Here is a 16,797-nt window from a genome sequence, read left to right as displayed (position 1 = left end):
ACTCTGAGCCTCTGAATTTACATGCTGGGACAAAAAAAAAAAAAAAAAAAAAAAAAGGTTTAAAAATAGCCACAGGTTCAGAGACACGAGGGAGACAATGAAACTCAGTCTTCATATTTACACAGCCCCCGTGTAACTCAATCAGTGGCCAATTTTATCCTCTGTTTAATTCCATCTAAACATCTGCAACCACATCAGCAGCAGGAAAAATAACACAGCTCCCATGCTTTGTTTTAATCAGGTCTGACACTGCCAAGCAGCTCCTACCCCACAGTTTGGACACAGGCAGAGCTGTTCTAATGGGAAACAAAGGCTTTGTCTTTGGGCAGCTGAGAGTTCACCAAAAAAAAGATTTAAACATGGTGCTATTATTATTATTATTATTTTTCAGGTTAACTAACCAAAGCTCTGTATCAGGTGTGGGATCTGCTCATTTATCCAATTGCAAAACTTAAATTGAACTATTTAAATTGAAATAAACCACATTTGTTGGGCTGCAAGAGAAGATTAATGACAAGCCCAGCCCAAATAAAGCCAGGGATTGGACCTGGGTCTCCATTTCCCTCAGAACTCTCTGGGATCATCACCCACCACATCACTGGGGGCTCCATCCTTTGCCACCTGAGATGGAGGGGACACACACAGGGAATGCTGCCACCACAATTTCATTGTTTTGGCCACACTTAGGGTTTGACACCTGAGTGTTTTCTGACCAGCACTTCACTGCAGAATCCCCATGCAGCTTTAGCAGAATCAGAGTTCTCCTCAGTTCCCCAAAATGCCCCAAAATGCAGCACAGCTGCTTCAGGCTGGAGCTGTGTCTGAGCTCAGGGACCAAGAGGCTCTGAGGCTGTGCAGGTGGAGCTTTGCTGGCTATAAATAAGAGCACAGTTTGATCTTTGGCTCTGCCCAGGCTGGAGGGCTGCCAAATGTTTCTGGAAACTTGGATGGAGCAGAACAAGAACAAATATGATAAAATGAGCTGGGGCTGACAATGATTTATAGAGCCAGTGATCATTACTCTGTGCTCACAGGCTGCACTTCTGCAGTAATGCTTCACTTTTCAATAAACTTTGTTTTTTCCATTGGTAAGGCTCAATCCTCTCTCGTTTACCACGGGTGCATCATCAAAACCCCTGAGTGCAGCAGCTCCAGCTCAGGGCAGCTGATGGAAAAAAAAATGAGGAGAGGGGGAGAAAAAAAAAGCTACAGAGGGAGAAAAAGAGAGGGGCTGGAACAATTCAGCCCTGGATGAGTGCAGAGAGCACAGCCTGGAACAATCTCAACCCAAACTCAGCAAACACAGGGCAGAGCACTCAGGATTTGCTGCAGCACTCAGTCCCTGCACAAATCTCCCTTTTTGGGACAAGGGAAGTGCAGAAGTGATCGAGGAGAGCCAGTCCCAGCTCTGCCCGTGCCCTGGATCCTCCCTCCCTCCATCCCTGCCCCAGGCAGCCACAAAAGTTCTTTGTTGGGCTGGAACCAGCCCCAGCCCTCCTGCAGGAAACTTTAAATGAGGAGAGAGCAGAGCACACTGCAAGAACTCCCTGAAAGCCTTGCAGAGAACCTACAGCTTAAAAAAAACCTCCCCAGCCATTGCCTGAATAATTAAAACCATTAAGAGATCATGGAAGTTTCCCCCATTCATCAGTTCTAACACCAATGCCAGATTTATTAGCAGCTTAACAAGATCACATTTTTATTTGTTTACTTCTTTAAATACTTCACCAATTAACCAGCTTAAAAATTGACCCATTCAAGGCAAGAGGACAAAAATCACCAAACTTTTCTCCTGCCACTTTTCCATGAGTGATTCTGTCATGCACTGGATTGGGTTTTTTTCATTTCTATACCCATGCATGTGTATTTTCATTTACACACCTGCCCTCATAAAGATAACCTCTTCAGGAAAAAAAGACAACAACATAAAAAAGCAAGAGCAGCAACATGAACCATAAAGGCTGGAGGAGATAAATCATTTCCTACCACTTCATCTTCAGTCCAACACTTCTCAATCAGCTTTGGCACAGGTTTCTTCACCAAACGCTGCAGGGCTTTTCCAGCATCGTAGTTACTTTCATGTAGCTGAAAAATAAAGAAGACAAACAGATCATTCAAAGGAATTAGCAGTGATCTGATATTGGAGGGGAAAATAAAAAAAAACAACACTACAGGGAACCACAGGAGATGTTCTCTGCCTAATTATTTTTACTGTTGATGTATGAAGTGAAATTTAAACAACCTGAAGGGTAACTGAGGTTTTATCAATCAGTAGAAGCAGCACTGAACCAAGCAGGATCCCCTTTCCTTCCTAAACCTGTCCCAGGAAATGTTTAAACCAAAGTCATGCTGCTCCCTTCTACTCACAGAGCTCAATGTGATGTCAGCCATGATAAAATAGAAATTAATACATGATGGGTCAGACTTCACACAAATTGGCTCCAATCTCCTGTAGTCAGCAGGAACAGATCTGAACTGCTGAAGGTGCTCTTCCCCTCCACCAGCTTACTGGGGCATTCATTAGGTTGGAATACTTAGGGGAATTTTAAAGGAGAAAGAAAAAAAAAAAAAATGTACTTCTAAAAATAAAAGGTCACTCCTGGGCCCAGACCTCTGCTGTTACCTGCAGTGTGTTTTTGGAACAAACAGAAATGGTTCTTAACTGGCAGCCAGAACTTTTTTTTTTTCCCCTCACCAACAACTAAAACAACAACACAAAGAGGGTTTGTGCAGTGAAATGAGTGCTCCAACAACAGGTGGACGAGGAAGAAAACCAAGCCACAGTGGTTTGCTGTGAAACTGGAGCTTTTATTTGGCACCTTGAGGGAGGCCACAGGTATTGGCTGCAGTAATTAATTAATTAATTAATTAATTAGCAGGGGAAGCAAAGACATCAATGCTCCAACTCTGGCTGTCACTGCCAGGGTGGGCACAGCTCCTGCACTGCCCCAGGGTCCTGGGGATACACAGAAACCTCAGCCCCCTGAGCTCAGCCTGCACCAAAACTGCCTGAAAAAAATAAAAAAAATAAAAAACCACTCAAAAAATAGTTCTAAGGCTCCCCTGGTATGCAATGCCCACTTACAGGCATGAAAATAAGATGTTGCCTTTTCTGCTGGGTACACATTAATTTTCCTCCCTGTTTGCACTCCAGCACTGGGAACAAATCCATCTCAAAGGAAAAAAAAAAGCACTGTTTGTTTTGCCAGCTCACCTTGCAAATGCCTCTTTTCTGTGCATGCCACTACCTAGAAGATTTTTCACTCAGGAGATGTGACAGTGCTGAGGAGAATGGTTCTGCTGCTCCCCTCCCCTCCCTGCTCCCTCCCACAACACGGGGGATGCCAAAATTCTCTTTGTAACTTGGAGGGCATCTTTATTTTGCCTCAAGGACAACTCGTGTTTTTCCCTGGCAGCCCCATTGCCCAAGCAGCTCAATCTGCAAGAAAAATAAACCAGACAAGCCCAGAAAGAACAGCCTGGGCTGACAGGCAACCAGGAAAAGGAAAAGTTTACAGGTCAGCAAGGCTGCCCCAGATCAGCAACAATAATAATATGGGCATTAACTTCTGAGCAAGGAATTACATTAATAACAATCCCAACCCCATCAGCACAGATGGCACAGAAGAGCCACAGAACACAGAAGACCCCTGTGAAAATATGATACAGGCTTAGAGTCTCCTGAAAAATGTTAATTTTAGCAGGTGGCAGTGGAAAAAAAATGTTTTATAAATGCCAGGAGTAGAATAATGCAGCAGAAAGGAAAAATATTTTCTCTAAGTGCTGGAGTTAAATTTTTGTGTTGCAGTCTGGTTCATTCTCTGCTTTTTACTTGCAGCCATTTAGTATTCCTGAGCACTTTATTGGCAAGATTCAAATGTATAAATAACAGCTAATGATGACTGCCTCTGGTTTCATTAACTTCTGCTTGAACTTCTCCAGGTATTTCTATCAACACTGCATCATTGTCCAGGCAGCCAGAGAATCTCCATTTTTAGCATTAACTCTGCATCCAGATTTGGCACCACTGTGAGATTTGATCTGTCAACAACTGCAACAAAGGCAACCACCACAAATGGACCATAAACCAGAAAATCCAGCAACTTCTGCATCACTGGGCAGGACTAAAGGAGAATTCTGGATGTGCACAGGCCCAAAAACCTCCTTTACTTTGCTATTTAAAAAAGCCAGGTGCCAGGGAAGGGATTTCACCACCAATCTGCACAATCCCACAAGGTTCCAGCTCCTGGTGCAGCCCCTGAGCAGAGCTGCCATTTGTGTCTGGGTGATGCTGCAAATAAATTCTCCTTTGGCATGGCTCAGCTGTCAGGCACCTCCAGTCTGTAATGAACCCATGAATTACATCTTGCAGCTCTGACATCTCTGGGCTTGCTCATCAAAATATTGTTCTTCAATTGTAATTTATAACTTAATTTAAATGTCCCTTTCCTGTGACCTTTTTAGAGCAGAGTGCCATTACATCTGGCAGCTCCTGCTCCAGCAAGGCTTCCTTGGGCAATTACAGCCATTATGCTGTGCCTTGAAAAGCCCAGCTCAGTGAGGCTGCAGCCAGGGCTCAGCATTAAATAATTGCACTCCATTAAGAACACTGAGATCCCAGAGCCTTTTTCTCCAAGGAAAAATTGCTGCTATCTCATGGGAGTTTTACTGGATTGCTTCAAAACCACTGAGTCCCAGCCTGGCTGGGGTTGGATGTTAAAGCAGAAGGGATTGCTCAGCCAAAGCCACTTTCCTGGGGCTGCAGCATGTCCAGCACTGATGGGACAGCACTGGAATTCCAGAGCTCCCCAGGCTTCCATTTGTCCTGGACAAATCACATCCCAAAATGAGGGAAAAGGAAAAAAGAAACAGCAAAGGAGGAGCAGGATGGGGATTATGAGCAGCTCCATCCTTGGGTGTGATAACTCCAACCCAACACCTCACTGAGCACAAAATGCAATTCAGGTCACTTCCTTCAGCAGCAGAGCTGACACATTCCAGGGGCTGTGGATATTCTGTATAGCTATGGACATCTTGCCCTACTGTGAAATCAGAATATTTCCTTTTCATTTTCATCAACCATTTCTAAAACCCAGCAAGACAAGAGCCCCAAGTGCCCTTTAGGGTACAATTTGGGTATCAGCAAAATCAAACCAAAAAAACCCCACAACTTCCATCTCCTTTCCCCAGTTCTAATCTATTTTAAGCATCTGAAGAGCTGGTTATGAAGATTCCAAAGCCTGATATTTGTGATGCAGCCACTTTGCACTGGCATTGCCAGGGAGCTGCCAAAACAGCCCAAAACAAAAACCAAAACAGCTGTGGGGCCATACAGGCATGGCCAGTGCTCCACACAGAGCCAACGACCTGCTAAACTTCTAAACTTAGGACAGCACTTTAAAAACACCTTTCAAAAACCAGGAGGATTCTGCACAGCCCCTCAATCCCAGCACTTGGGTTTGGCCCTTTTCTCCCTGCCTGTAGGAGCGAGGATGAGGATGAGGAGGAGGATGAGGATGGATGAAGTTGCAGGTGGCAGATTTGTCTCCTGCACTGAGGTGGCTCCAGGCCTGGGCAGGGACCTGGCCCTGCCTCGTGTGAACCAGGACAGAGCTGCTCATTAACATCATCCACAAGCACAACCAGTCGTAAGGAGAAATGCTAACATGTATTTAAATAATTTTTTTTTATGCTTTCAACCTTGTCTGTAGTTAATGAACAAGAAAATCTGGTCTAAGGGGCAAGTTAAAACAGGGAGTAATTTGTCTGGGTGACATCTTAGTTAGAAGTGAATTTCCTTGCACTGAGATTAGCCTGTCATGTTTGTCACTCATAATGACACGTTCCCATGCAGCAGAGCCATGAGAAGGCACAACAACACTATTAGTAAAGAGAGATTTACACAATATTAGCATATCATTGTTGGGGCTCTCCTCCATGGAGCTGATTTTTCACCTCGTGAGGGTAAACCAGGAGTGGCTGGCTCTGATTTCCCCAGCAAAACCACGAAGCCAAGCTCAGAAATTCCATTTTCCACACGGACTTTGCACCCTGCCCGCCCCAGGGGCTGTTCCAGGCTTTGCTGCTGCACACAACTCCAGGCAAGGCTGACCTCTGGGAACGAATTCCTCCTCTGCAGCCCTGCCAAAGCTGAGCACAAAGCAGGGAATGAAGTCCTGGCATCTCTGGGAACAGCCCTGCAGAACCTCTGACCAGCAGGCACAGGGATAAACCAGAGGGATAAAACAGGTCATGACTTTGTGGCTTTGCACTGGTATGGACACAGAAAGGATCTCAAACCACATCTGATGCTAAATCAGAGTTTGGAGGGCAAAGAGGAGGGAAGGAACTACTCCAAAATCCCCCCCAGCTCTTCCTCCTCAGCACTGCCAGCAGCAGCAAGGTTTGTACTCAATATTCACCTGGTTCCATCCTTCCCTGGATTATCACAGAGCAGGATGAACTTTCTGGGATCATTTTTTCACCATTATTATGGTGAAACACTTGAAGGGGTTCTGTGTCCTCCTCCACCCATCAGGAGGGCAGCAAACTCCAAATGGAAACTTTTTTTTTTTTTTTCTTTCCTAAAGGTTACAAATGTGGCAGCAAGCCCCAAGAGCCAAACAAAAGAAGAGGAGCTGGAATTCACCTGGAATGCTGAGTGAATCATTTCAGTGAGCTCAGATATAAATACATGTATGTGATGTCTGTGTGTTGCATTGTGCCTTCCATGATCTTCATTTCTATCTGGCATAATTAACAATAAATCATTCTGGGGGCTTACAGCACCTGTTATTACATAAATAAAACAGCAGCAAAGCAGCTTGTCAAGACTGATTTATGTGAAGTGCTACCCTGAAGTTTATTGGATTTCCATAATAAGAAATCATACCACACCATTTTCTTTTACATTCATCTTCTGGGTTGCATATGATAATTTCTAAACAAAGACACAACTTAGTGCAGGTTAAGAGGCTCACAAATCATTTATCAGATAAATCTGATCTCTTTTAAATAGGTGGTGAAATGAAAGATAAAAAAGGTGCCATTTTGTCAGGACAACAGGTGACCTATCTGAACTGTTTAAAGTCAAAAAAAGCAGGGTCTCAAGAAATGAGTCAAAGTTTCTTAAAATATCCCTGACAGAATTATTATTTATAAGGAGACTCTTTTCTAGAAAAAGTCAAAGTGGACAAGGAAAGCATTTTCTAAAACAGACATGCACTAGAAACACAAAGAGAAAAAAAAAAAAAAAAACAGAGAACAAAACCAAAATATTTTGGGATTAATCTAATTTCAGAAGCAAGAACTCTACAAGTGCAACTGCAGATTCCTCAGGCTGCCAAGCGATTAAAGGGAGTAATTAAAGTAGATAGAGAAGCAGTGAAGTTAAATGAATTTTCTGCATTAAGCTATTATTATAGATAAGGGGAAAGAAATTCCAGTTCCAAAACCTCTTTAATGATTCCTGACCTTAACAGAAATTTGAGTCTCTGAGAAGGAAATCAGGGAACAACTGAGCCAAGTGCAGGGTGGGGAGGCCCCAGAGCCAGGGGGGCTCCATGCCCAGGGAAAGGAGCACAATTTGAATTCCAGCTACAACCCCAGACTAGCTGGGCTCAGTGGAAACCCCACGAGCCAGCTCAGGGGCAAATCCCAGTTCCAGCTGACCTGAGCAGCTCCCCAAAAATCCTCACTGGGCTCACCTTTGAGGCACCAGCCACGAGCTCCCCACTCAACCTCTGCAGCTCAGAGCTTTGGGAATCGCTTGGTATTTGAGAGGAAAACATGGGCCAAGAAAGGTAACCCCCAAAATCTGCTTTACACACTGAGCCTCTGATGCTCCAGGAGCCCCAGGAGGGGCAGGAAGGCTCCAGGAGCCCCAGGAAGGATCCAGGAGCTCCAGGATAGGCAGGAAGGCTCCAGGAAGGATCCAGGAAGGATCCAGGAGCTCCAGGAGCCCCAGGAGGGGCAGGAAGGCTCCAGGAAGGGCAGGAGGGGCAGGAAGGCTCCAGGAGCTCCAGGAGGAACAGGAAGGCTCCAGGAAGGCTCCAGGAGCCCCAGGAGGGGCAGGAAGGCTCCAGGAACCCCAGGAGGGGCAGGAAGGCTCCAGGAAGGCTCCAGGAAGGCTCCAGGAGGGGCAGGAAGGGCAGGAAGGCTCCTCCCCAAGGAGTCACTTACTGTGTTGAGGGCGTTGAGGGTGGTGTCGTCCCGGGAGGCAGCCACACATCCATCCTCCGTGGATCCCCCATCACACATCCCTGCAAAGGCTGCCATGCTCCTGCAGAGCCAGGGGAAAGGGGTCAATTCCTCAGCTCTCACAGTGCACCACACAAATACCGTATTTACACCTTACATCAGGAATTTCAGGGCTGTGAGGCACTGTGGATCAAATAAGGCAGCACCAAACTGCAAAGCTGAGTCACCCCAGCACACAGAATAAATCCAGCATTAAAATCCAATCTAATTTGCTTTCATCAGCTGAAAGTCTGCACTGCCAAAGGAGCAGAGCACGATCAGGATTACAGAAGCTGAAACCTGCACACAGCAGAGACAGCAAACTTCGTGCTGTCACCTTGGTTTTGTTATGTCAGAAAACTGACTGAAACTGCAGATTCCCCAGGCTCTGAACTCCTGCAAGCTACAAGTAATTTACTGAGACTCTGAATTACTGTGAAGCCCACCAGAGGAACCCACCAGGGAAGAACTGAAATGCAAACTGGAGCTCCCAAGGGGATTCCCTGCAGGGATCCTGGGCTGTCCCAGCCCTGCACCCAGAGCAGCTCCTCGCTCCCCACCCATGCCACAGCACACTGCTGCCTCTGCACTTCACCTCCAGAGCCACACCTGATGGCAGGGGGGCTGTGCTGGCCCAAATCTGAGCCTTGTGCTCTCAAACTGAACAGCTCAGCTGCTGCCAGGGGCACCCACAGCATCCCGGAGGGAAGGAGGGGCTGGAGCCAACACCACCCTGCCCATCCCATCCCACTGATCCCATCCCATCCCATCCCATCCCACTGATCCCATCCCATCCCATCCCATCCCATCCCATCCCCTCCCCTCCCCTGCAGCCCCCAGGCAGTGCAGGACGCTGGCTGAGCTCACCTGGCTGCCCTGAGGTACATGAGCAGGTCGCAGTCGTTGACTCCTGGCATCCACACGAGCTCCTCGTGCTGTGTCACCGTGTCCCCGTCCGGGGAAGGGAACGGCTGCAGCTCGGGCAGCTTGGCCTGGAAAACGAGGTCACACACACATGGCACAAGTTCTGAGGGCAGCACGACAGCTCTGCAGAACGGTGGAATTCTCTGGTAGGTGGAAGATGCTCAGACAGCAGTGGTGGAGGGATTTGTTCCACGTTTCAGAGCTCTGAGGATGCTGAGGCATCCAGCCCCAACCCATCCCCTCCATCCAGCATTCCTCCCCCAGCAGGGCAGGGATTTTCCTGATGATTTTTCAGGGCTAACACCACCTCAGCCAGGGGAGCCCTTCTGCACACAGCAGCAGCAGAGATGGAAAGGAAAAGCATTTGGTTCTGCACAGCCCCAGCCTGGGGAGTGCAGAGCTCAGGGACAATTCCCCCAGACACTGCAGCTGCTTTTGTGCCAGGGATGCTGATCCAAATTCTGCTGCCAGGCTGGAGCCCTCACAGAGCACTCTCACATGCAGGAAGGCAGCAAGGTATTTAGCAGATGTGTCCCTTCTGAAATCAGCAAGAAACTCCACACATCTGACACCAAATTTAACATTAAATGCTCAGTAAATCATAGAACTCTAAAGAGAAACAAAGACATTTCCTGAAAGGGAGATAGCTCAGCGAAATGAACACTGCCTCTAAATAAGTATTACACTCTATCCAGAGACCCAATTAGCATCTTTAGTCATCTCCTGCTCTGAGATGAGATAGCTGAGAGCCTCTTCAGAAACAGCTTTTAAGCCCTATAATTACCTCCTATACTCACAACGCTAAACGTATTTGAGAGGCAACATTTATACATAACCAGTAATTACAAGTCACAGGTTCAGATGTCTTTCATGTTCTGCTCTTTAATCTGTACTTTATTTTACTTCTTGCCTGGGAAAATGGATATGTCATTGAACTTCTCTTCTGGCAAGGGATAAGCCAGCACTGGGATTTCTGGGAGGGAGAGGCACTCCAGCACCCAGGGGGGGCTGCACAATCCCATGCCCATCCTCCTGCACCCTTGGAACGTTCCCCATGACTGCAGGTACCCCCAGGAGCAGCCTCCTCTTCAGCACAGCATCACTGAGGTGATGGAGAAAAGCTCCAAGGTGTTCAAGCCCAAGCTCAGACCCAATCCCCACCTTGTCTCCAAACCTCCCTGGCTGGTGTTTGTAGCAGAAATTGTCCCAGGAGAACGTTGAGCAGAGCCCCACTGTGCTCCCCTGGGAGGAGAATTCTCAGGATTCTGCAATCCCACAGAATATTTGTCTCCTCTGGTGTCCCTGCTGCTGTGGGCATCTGTGCACTGAGGAAAGCCCAACCCAACAGCCCTGACACCTGTGACGTGCACAGGTGAGGGAAAACCAAAGCACCTGAGCCATCAGGAACCCCTGGGGAACCTCTGGATTCTGCTGCTCGCTCAGGGGGTGTCAGTGATGACATTTGTCACAAACGAGGATGAGGGAGGGAACAATGGAAGTCTAAAATGTGAAGCAAGCAAGAATTAACAGTATTCTAAACCAAAGGACCTTCTTCCTCCTTTTTATTCCCCATCCATAAATGCACGTGGTAATTATACCTTAGAGCACGGTGACTAATGCCTGCCAAAATATTAGATGACAATTTGAGATGAAAGTTGTTTTGAAGGTATCATTTACAGTACTCTTGTTATGACTACTGAAAAGAACACTACAGGTTTAATTGCCAAGGACTTCTTTCCTCTGAAGGCAAAACATCCTCAAGAATGTGACATCAGGTTCCATAAATATTTACTTTCACTGGTTCTTAAACGAGATTTTTAAGAGGGTCTGAATGAATATTCATCACTTGGATGCAAAACTCCAGCACTTGGACACTACAAAGTCAATTCCTCAGGAAAAGGAGAGGCCTCAGCTCCCAGTGACAGATCTGGCCCTATGAACCAGAGCAAGCTGTATGTTAATACTCTTTAAGAACAGATTATTTCCAATGCCTATGAAGGATTTCTCTCAAATTAGAATTAACATACCAGGAACATCTAGAGTCTTAACCTTATCCTGCTTCCCAGTGCATGAACATACTCAGCAGCCTCCTCAATTTCTGTTTTAACAATCCAAATGACTTAAAGCACTTCTTTAACTTCCAGCAGTCGCTCACATCCCCTCAATCTTATTCAAGAATTAACCCCACAGCACTTCTGCCACCGAAAATCATTAACATATCAACATGTGACACAGAAAAATCTCAGTAACTGAGCTAAGGAATACTAAAGAACTCCCTAAAATCATCTAAGGATGATTCTGAAAACCCTCACTGTATCTGAACACATTTTAAACAACTGTCATCTGCACAGAGCAAGAGGCAAAAGCATCTCTGGATACTGAACACAAACAAAAGCCCTTACCTGGTGGCTGGGTCCAACTCTGATTTCACCCTGGGTACTGTTTAGCCTCCTAAGATGCAAACAAAAAAGCAGCAGTGAGAAAGAATTGCAATTAATGAAATGCAGGGTCATATTCTCTTTTGTCATTGCATTTCCAATGCAAATGGAGCAGAAGCAGAAATTACACATTATTCAGAAAACAAGAGGGGATGTGCTCAGGTGTGATGAGTAACCTGGTCTGTGGAAGGTGTCCCTTGGCAGGGGCTGGGACAACAAATCTGAGCCAAAAGCCTCCTGAAAACAATGAGAACACGTCAAAAATATTTTCCCTCAATGCACATTTCTGCAAGACAACCTGACGCTGTTTTGTTGTTTTCAGGTTATGCAAGGAAATGACTGAACTAGGAAATCAATTTCCTATTTACAAAGTTATCCACTAAATAGCAGGTGTCAGAATTCTTCCCTGTGAGGAGCAAAGGGGAAGCTGACAACAGAAGGTGCTGATGCTCTTCCTTTCCCTGCCAGAATTGATTTTAAGGCCGTGCACATCCCTACCCATGAGTGCAAGGTTCCTGAGCAGGGCTGAACCCTGGGCTGCTTTCAGCTCAGACAGGGAGAACCAAACTCCCAATTTCTGCAGCTGCACCACACTGAATGTGAGCAACAAGACATTTAAGAGCCAAGGCTGGAACATCCTGTAATTAATTGTAAAGTTAAAAGCAAAGTTTGGGGATGGGACCTCAGCTCCCAACTCGTTCTATGGGAAGGAACTCAGTGGGGCTCTCCAACCCTTCCTCCTGAAACGTGGACAGGAATATTTCTGTGTGTCTTTCCATCACCCAGCCACCATTTCCTGGGAATTTTCACACCTCAATCCCCTCCACCAAAAGGTGAGGGCTGGGCTGAGCTGCTGTGCAGGTTGTTCACATCCCACCTGGATTTTAACAGGGCACAAAAGCCCCTGGCTCCTCAAGGACACACAATTCCTGCTGCTTCCACATCCCCAGGAATGGGTTTCAAATGGAAAGAAAAATTCTTGCTATGGAAACTAAAATGCACTGCAGATTTGAAGCTAAATCATATTGGTGAGAGCAATTACAATGAGAATGGAATGGCATCCTGTGTTTATTCGATGGGAAAGGGAAAAAAGGAGCCAACACTGTATATGAAATGTGACACAAAAGAAACTGCTGTAACAAAGCAGTATCCATAGCAACAACAACTTAATATTTCAGTCCTCCTCAGCTGCAGTGGATTAAATATAATGACAAGATGTTCCCTTTGAAAAGTAACCTGCTGCCATGGCAACGTTGTGTTCTGCAAAGTAAACAGGGGCTGGTCAGAAAGGAGCTGGGAGCCAGCGCTGGAATATCAAAAAGGCAGAGGCAGAGCAGGGCAAACAGCAGAGCCTGACCCACAGAGCTCAGAGCTCCAGCAGCAGCAGCAGCATCCTCCTCTCCTGCTGGACCACAGGGGATGGGGCAGGCCCAGGGCCAAAGGCAGCAGCCCTGAGAAAAAACAGCTCAGAGGTGAGGATGGGCAGGGATGGGGCACAGCTCCCATTCCCCAGGTTGGGAAGGGAAGGAGGAGAGAGGGAGGAAGGGCTGGCACAGAAATTCCTGCACAAATTTCCAATATAGGAATGAGCTTCACCTTCACTTTCTGTTTGTCACTCACAGGGTCCCAGGGCTGGCACAGCTGGCAGCTCTGTCCATGGACAAGGTGCCACAAAGGACTGGGACAACCTGGGCTGCCCCAAAGCACAGCAGAACAGCTCTGGGTTCAACCTGGGCTCAGGATTGTGTTACAGGATGCCCAGGAATGGGAATTCACAGCAAAATCCTCTTGGAGGCAATGGCCAAAGGCTCCTGGGGGTCTGTGCCCAGCCCTGTGTGCCAGCCATGCCTGGCTGCTGTGTCCTGCTGTGCTCACCCTGCCCTCAGTGCTGCTCTCCCCTCTGGGCTCTCTGCCACCCAGCAGCACCTCAAAACTCATGGAGATAACTCAGAGCTGCCATTAAGTTTAAAAAAAAAAACAACCCAAAAAAAACCCAACAACCCACAACAAACCCCAGAACAAAACCAGAACCCGAACTGCAATTCTGTGCTACCCAACATAACCAGCCTGGGCACCAGCATCCCTGACTCTGCACATTGAGGGATCCCCAATTAAATCACAGGGATGCTTCAGCACAAGAAGGGTTTTAAACCAACCACTCCACTCGGCCACAAACCTCCTCTCAAACAGCATTTCTGACTCTCTTTGGGGCAACCCAAGAAGGTTTTTCAAAGCAAACTTGTTAAAAGCCACGCCTGGTGTGACATGGGCACATCAGGGACACAAACTCCACGTGCAGATGAAGTTTCTGCCATCCCACTGAGGTGCCCCCAGCCTGGAATGCTGGGGCTGCAGCAGGCTCAGGGCATGGAATTGGCACCACAGGTGGCACCAGGACAGGGATTCCTGTGCTCTCAGCCATCCCCGTGTGAGGACAGGTCATTGCCTAAGGAAATGTCCAAAAACAGCTGGAAAGGTCATTATTTCTATATAAATATAAATATATAATAATATAGAACCTATATTAAATAGATATAAATTTAATAAAGATTAAAAGAGGAAAGGCACAACTTAAAGCCAGGATATCAAAGGGTTTGGGCTGTATGTTTGTTTTTCAATAAACAACAACAAGCTGGAGCACTGAACAATGACTGATGAGAGCTGGGGTTGTGTGTGAAGCCTGGGACCAACACCAGTGGCTTTACTGAATAAAACCAAGCCTATAGATGTGTTATGGGATAATTATAAACTGCAGTCATACACTTAGCACTGATTAACCAGCCATTATTCATCACCCACATCCACTGAGAGTGTGGCACAGCAAAGCAATCCCTAGGTATTTGTGATTTCTGTGAAATTAATAGAAACTCCCAAGAAAAGCTTTTTAAAAAAAAACCCTTTAATTCAAATAGTTCAATACCCAAGATGAAAGACCCCTGCTCTTCAGAGGCAGTTCCAAAAACATCTGGCAAGGATCATTTTGTTCCAGCTCCAGAGGGACAAAACAGGGGAGAACAAAATGACTCCACTCCAACTTCAGCAGATTAAAAACCAGTTTATCAGGGCCTGAAAGTGACTGGCACTGCAGCCAAGAGCATCTGTTTATGGTCACTGTTGGGAGGCAGGAAACTGAGCCAAGGGGATCCTTAATTTTAACCCAAAATTATCTTTTGCATGTGACACTCAAACACTGCACACTTCAAAATACAAAAGGGACAAACACGTTCAGGCCACTCAGCCTTTAACCAAAAAAATCCTACAACTACCTCAAACCTGAGTAAAATACCTCAGAGGAACAAGTCCCCTGAATTCACCTGTGCCTTAAACCTTCATTCTTTAAGTCAGATTTTAAATTTCATTTTATAGAAATGAAATAATGCTCAGAAAATACTCTTGCCCCTTGTATGCTTAAGCTTCATTTAAAACCTCTTGCAACTGTGTGTTGTAATAATTTTTTTTTTAATTTTACAATTAAAAAAATAAAAAAGAAGCAATTTTGTCTTCTGGGTAAAAAATCCAACCTGTATTTCAGGCAAATGAGCTTATAAGGGAATTTTCTCAGTTCTTGCTCACCCCAAAGCAGGAATGAATAAACGTGTCCCAACACCTGCACCTCCAGAGCAAGCTGCAGCCTGCCCCTGGCTGCAGGGAACGACTGCAGCCTGCTGCTGCTTGCAGCAGGAAGTTCTTGCACAAGCTTGAGTCAGGAAAAGCTTTTTTCAAGATAAAGTTGTTTCTTCATCATGTTATTTAAAAAAAAAAAAAGCCTATGGAGAGTCCTCAGTGTTGTCCCCTCCCCAAAAGGTGGGATGGAGGTGACAATAATTCAGCCAAGTTACTGCAAAGGAAGGAATGTTCTCTCTACACAGCAATTATCTGTGTGGGGAATATTTTGCTGGCAGGTGCATGGAGCACCTCTCTAACCCCTGTTTAGCACCATAAGTTAAAAAAAAAAAAAAAATCCACTGGGAACCATTGCCTAGTGCAAAGGTTTTTATCTGGTTCCATGAGATTGTAATAGAAGCAGAATGCTGTTGACATGGTGAGTGAATGTGTAGATGAATCCAGCAGGGACTGAAGCTGTTCCATGTTTGTCCTGCACAGTTCTGAAAGGACCAGCAGTGCCTTTGCACAGAGAGCTCCAGCACAGCCCCAGCCCCTGGGCAGCAGCACTGCAGGGACCCTTCCCAAAAAGCTGCAGCAGATCCCAGGCACTGATCAACCCGTGGGGCTCTGAACTCCCCTGGCAACACAAATCTGAGTTCCCTGAACAGGCAGCAGCAAGGGCTCGTGTCAGAGGTGAATAAGCCTGAAGAATGGGAAGCAGGAAAGGAGCTGGAAGGAATCCCCAGTTCCACCATGCACCTGGAAACAAGCTCTAATTAAAACAAATTACATCCTAAAGAATTGGAAGGAAGGGGAAAGAGGTAATCTTACTGATTTATGCCTGGAAAAAAAAAAAAAAAAGCTGAAATGAAGGCAGAACAAAGGGAAGGGACTATTCCTCATCCAAAGGACAAGATCCAAGCACTTCCCACGCTGGATCTGCAATTTCTCCCAGCTGTTTGCAGTGCCATTCACTCACCAGAGCACCCAGCCAGGACAGAACTGTCCCTGAGGAGCAGGACAGTGCAGGGGCACTGCCAGCCCTGCTGCCACCCAGCCTCGCCTTGGGCTGCCTTCTGTGGGCTCTGGGGGAGCAGGGACGTTGGGCTTCTATTTGTGGTGTTTGTTTTTATTTTTAAACCCAAGTGTACAGCCTCGAGCAGCCACACACAGACCTGAGGAGCTGCTTGGTTATGAACTGGCTGCCCAAGGCCTTCTCTCCTGCCTGGCAGTGAACATTTCAAACCAGGACAAAAGCTGCCATATCCCCGTGCTCCTGAACAGCACTGATGGATTCCTGCACACACTCGAGGAGCTCCTTTATTAGGAATAAGAATGTGTGCAAAGCTCAGCCCCTGGAGGCTCCTCTCTAAGCTGTGGGGTGACCCAGCCAGGCTGAGGCTCAGGGGAATTGAGCTCTGCCATCATGAGCAGGGCTTTGCTTCAGCCCATGGCAAGAGTGACCACAGGAATTTGTGTTCTTGACTTTCCTTATACTCTGCAGGTATAAAAGGAAATGGTTGTGGAATGACCCTTGGGGTAGGATACAGGCAGGGATGTGGCAGTGACATGGGCAGAATCCTGCACGTTT

At 46.5% G+C, this 16,797-nt stretch overlaps 1 protein-coding gene across 4 annotated transcripts in view; it reads right to left on the bottom strand.

Annotated features, from left to right (window-relative positions):
- RERE (arginine-glutamic acid dipeptide repeats) overlaps positions 1-16,797 on the bottom strand; it is a 170,120-nt gene that overhangs the window by 53,507 nt on the left and 99,816 nt on the right. For all 4 annotated transcript variants that reach the window (XM_014885765.2, XM_014885768.2, XM_088178925.1 and 1 more), the window contains 4 exons: positions 11,565-11,613; positions 9,106-9,230; positions 8,182-8,281; positions 1,987-2,085 (listed from right to left, as the gene is read on the bottom strand). In XM_014885765.2, the coding sequence (XP_014741251.1) occupies positions 1,987-2,085; positions 8,182-8,281; positions 9,106-9,230; positions 11,565-11,613 (373 nt within the window). The remainder of the gene's footprint in view (positions 1-1,986; positions 2,086-8,181; positions 8,282-9,105; positions 9,231-11,564; positions 11,614-16,797) is intronic.

Source organism: Sturnus vulgaris, chromosome 25 (assembly GCF_052056855.1).
Source record: "Sturnus vulgaris isolate bStuVul1 chromosome 25, bStuVul1.hap1, whole genome shotgun sequence".
Classification (NCBI taxonomy): domain Eukaryota; kingdom Metazoa; phylum Chordata; class Aves; order Passeriformes; family Sturnidae; genus Sturnus; species Sturnus vulgaris.
This window is presented reverse-complemented; position numbering and strand designations above follow the sequence as displayed.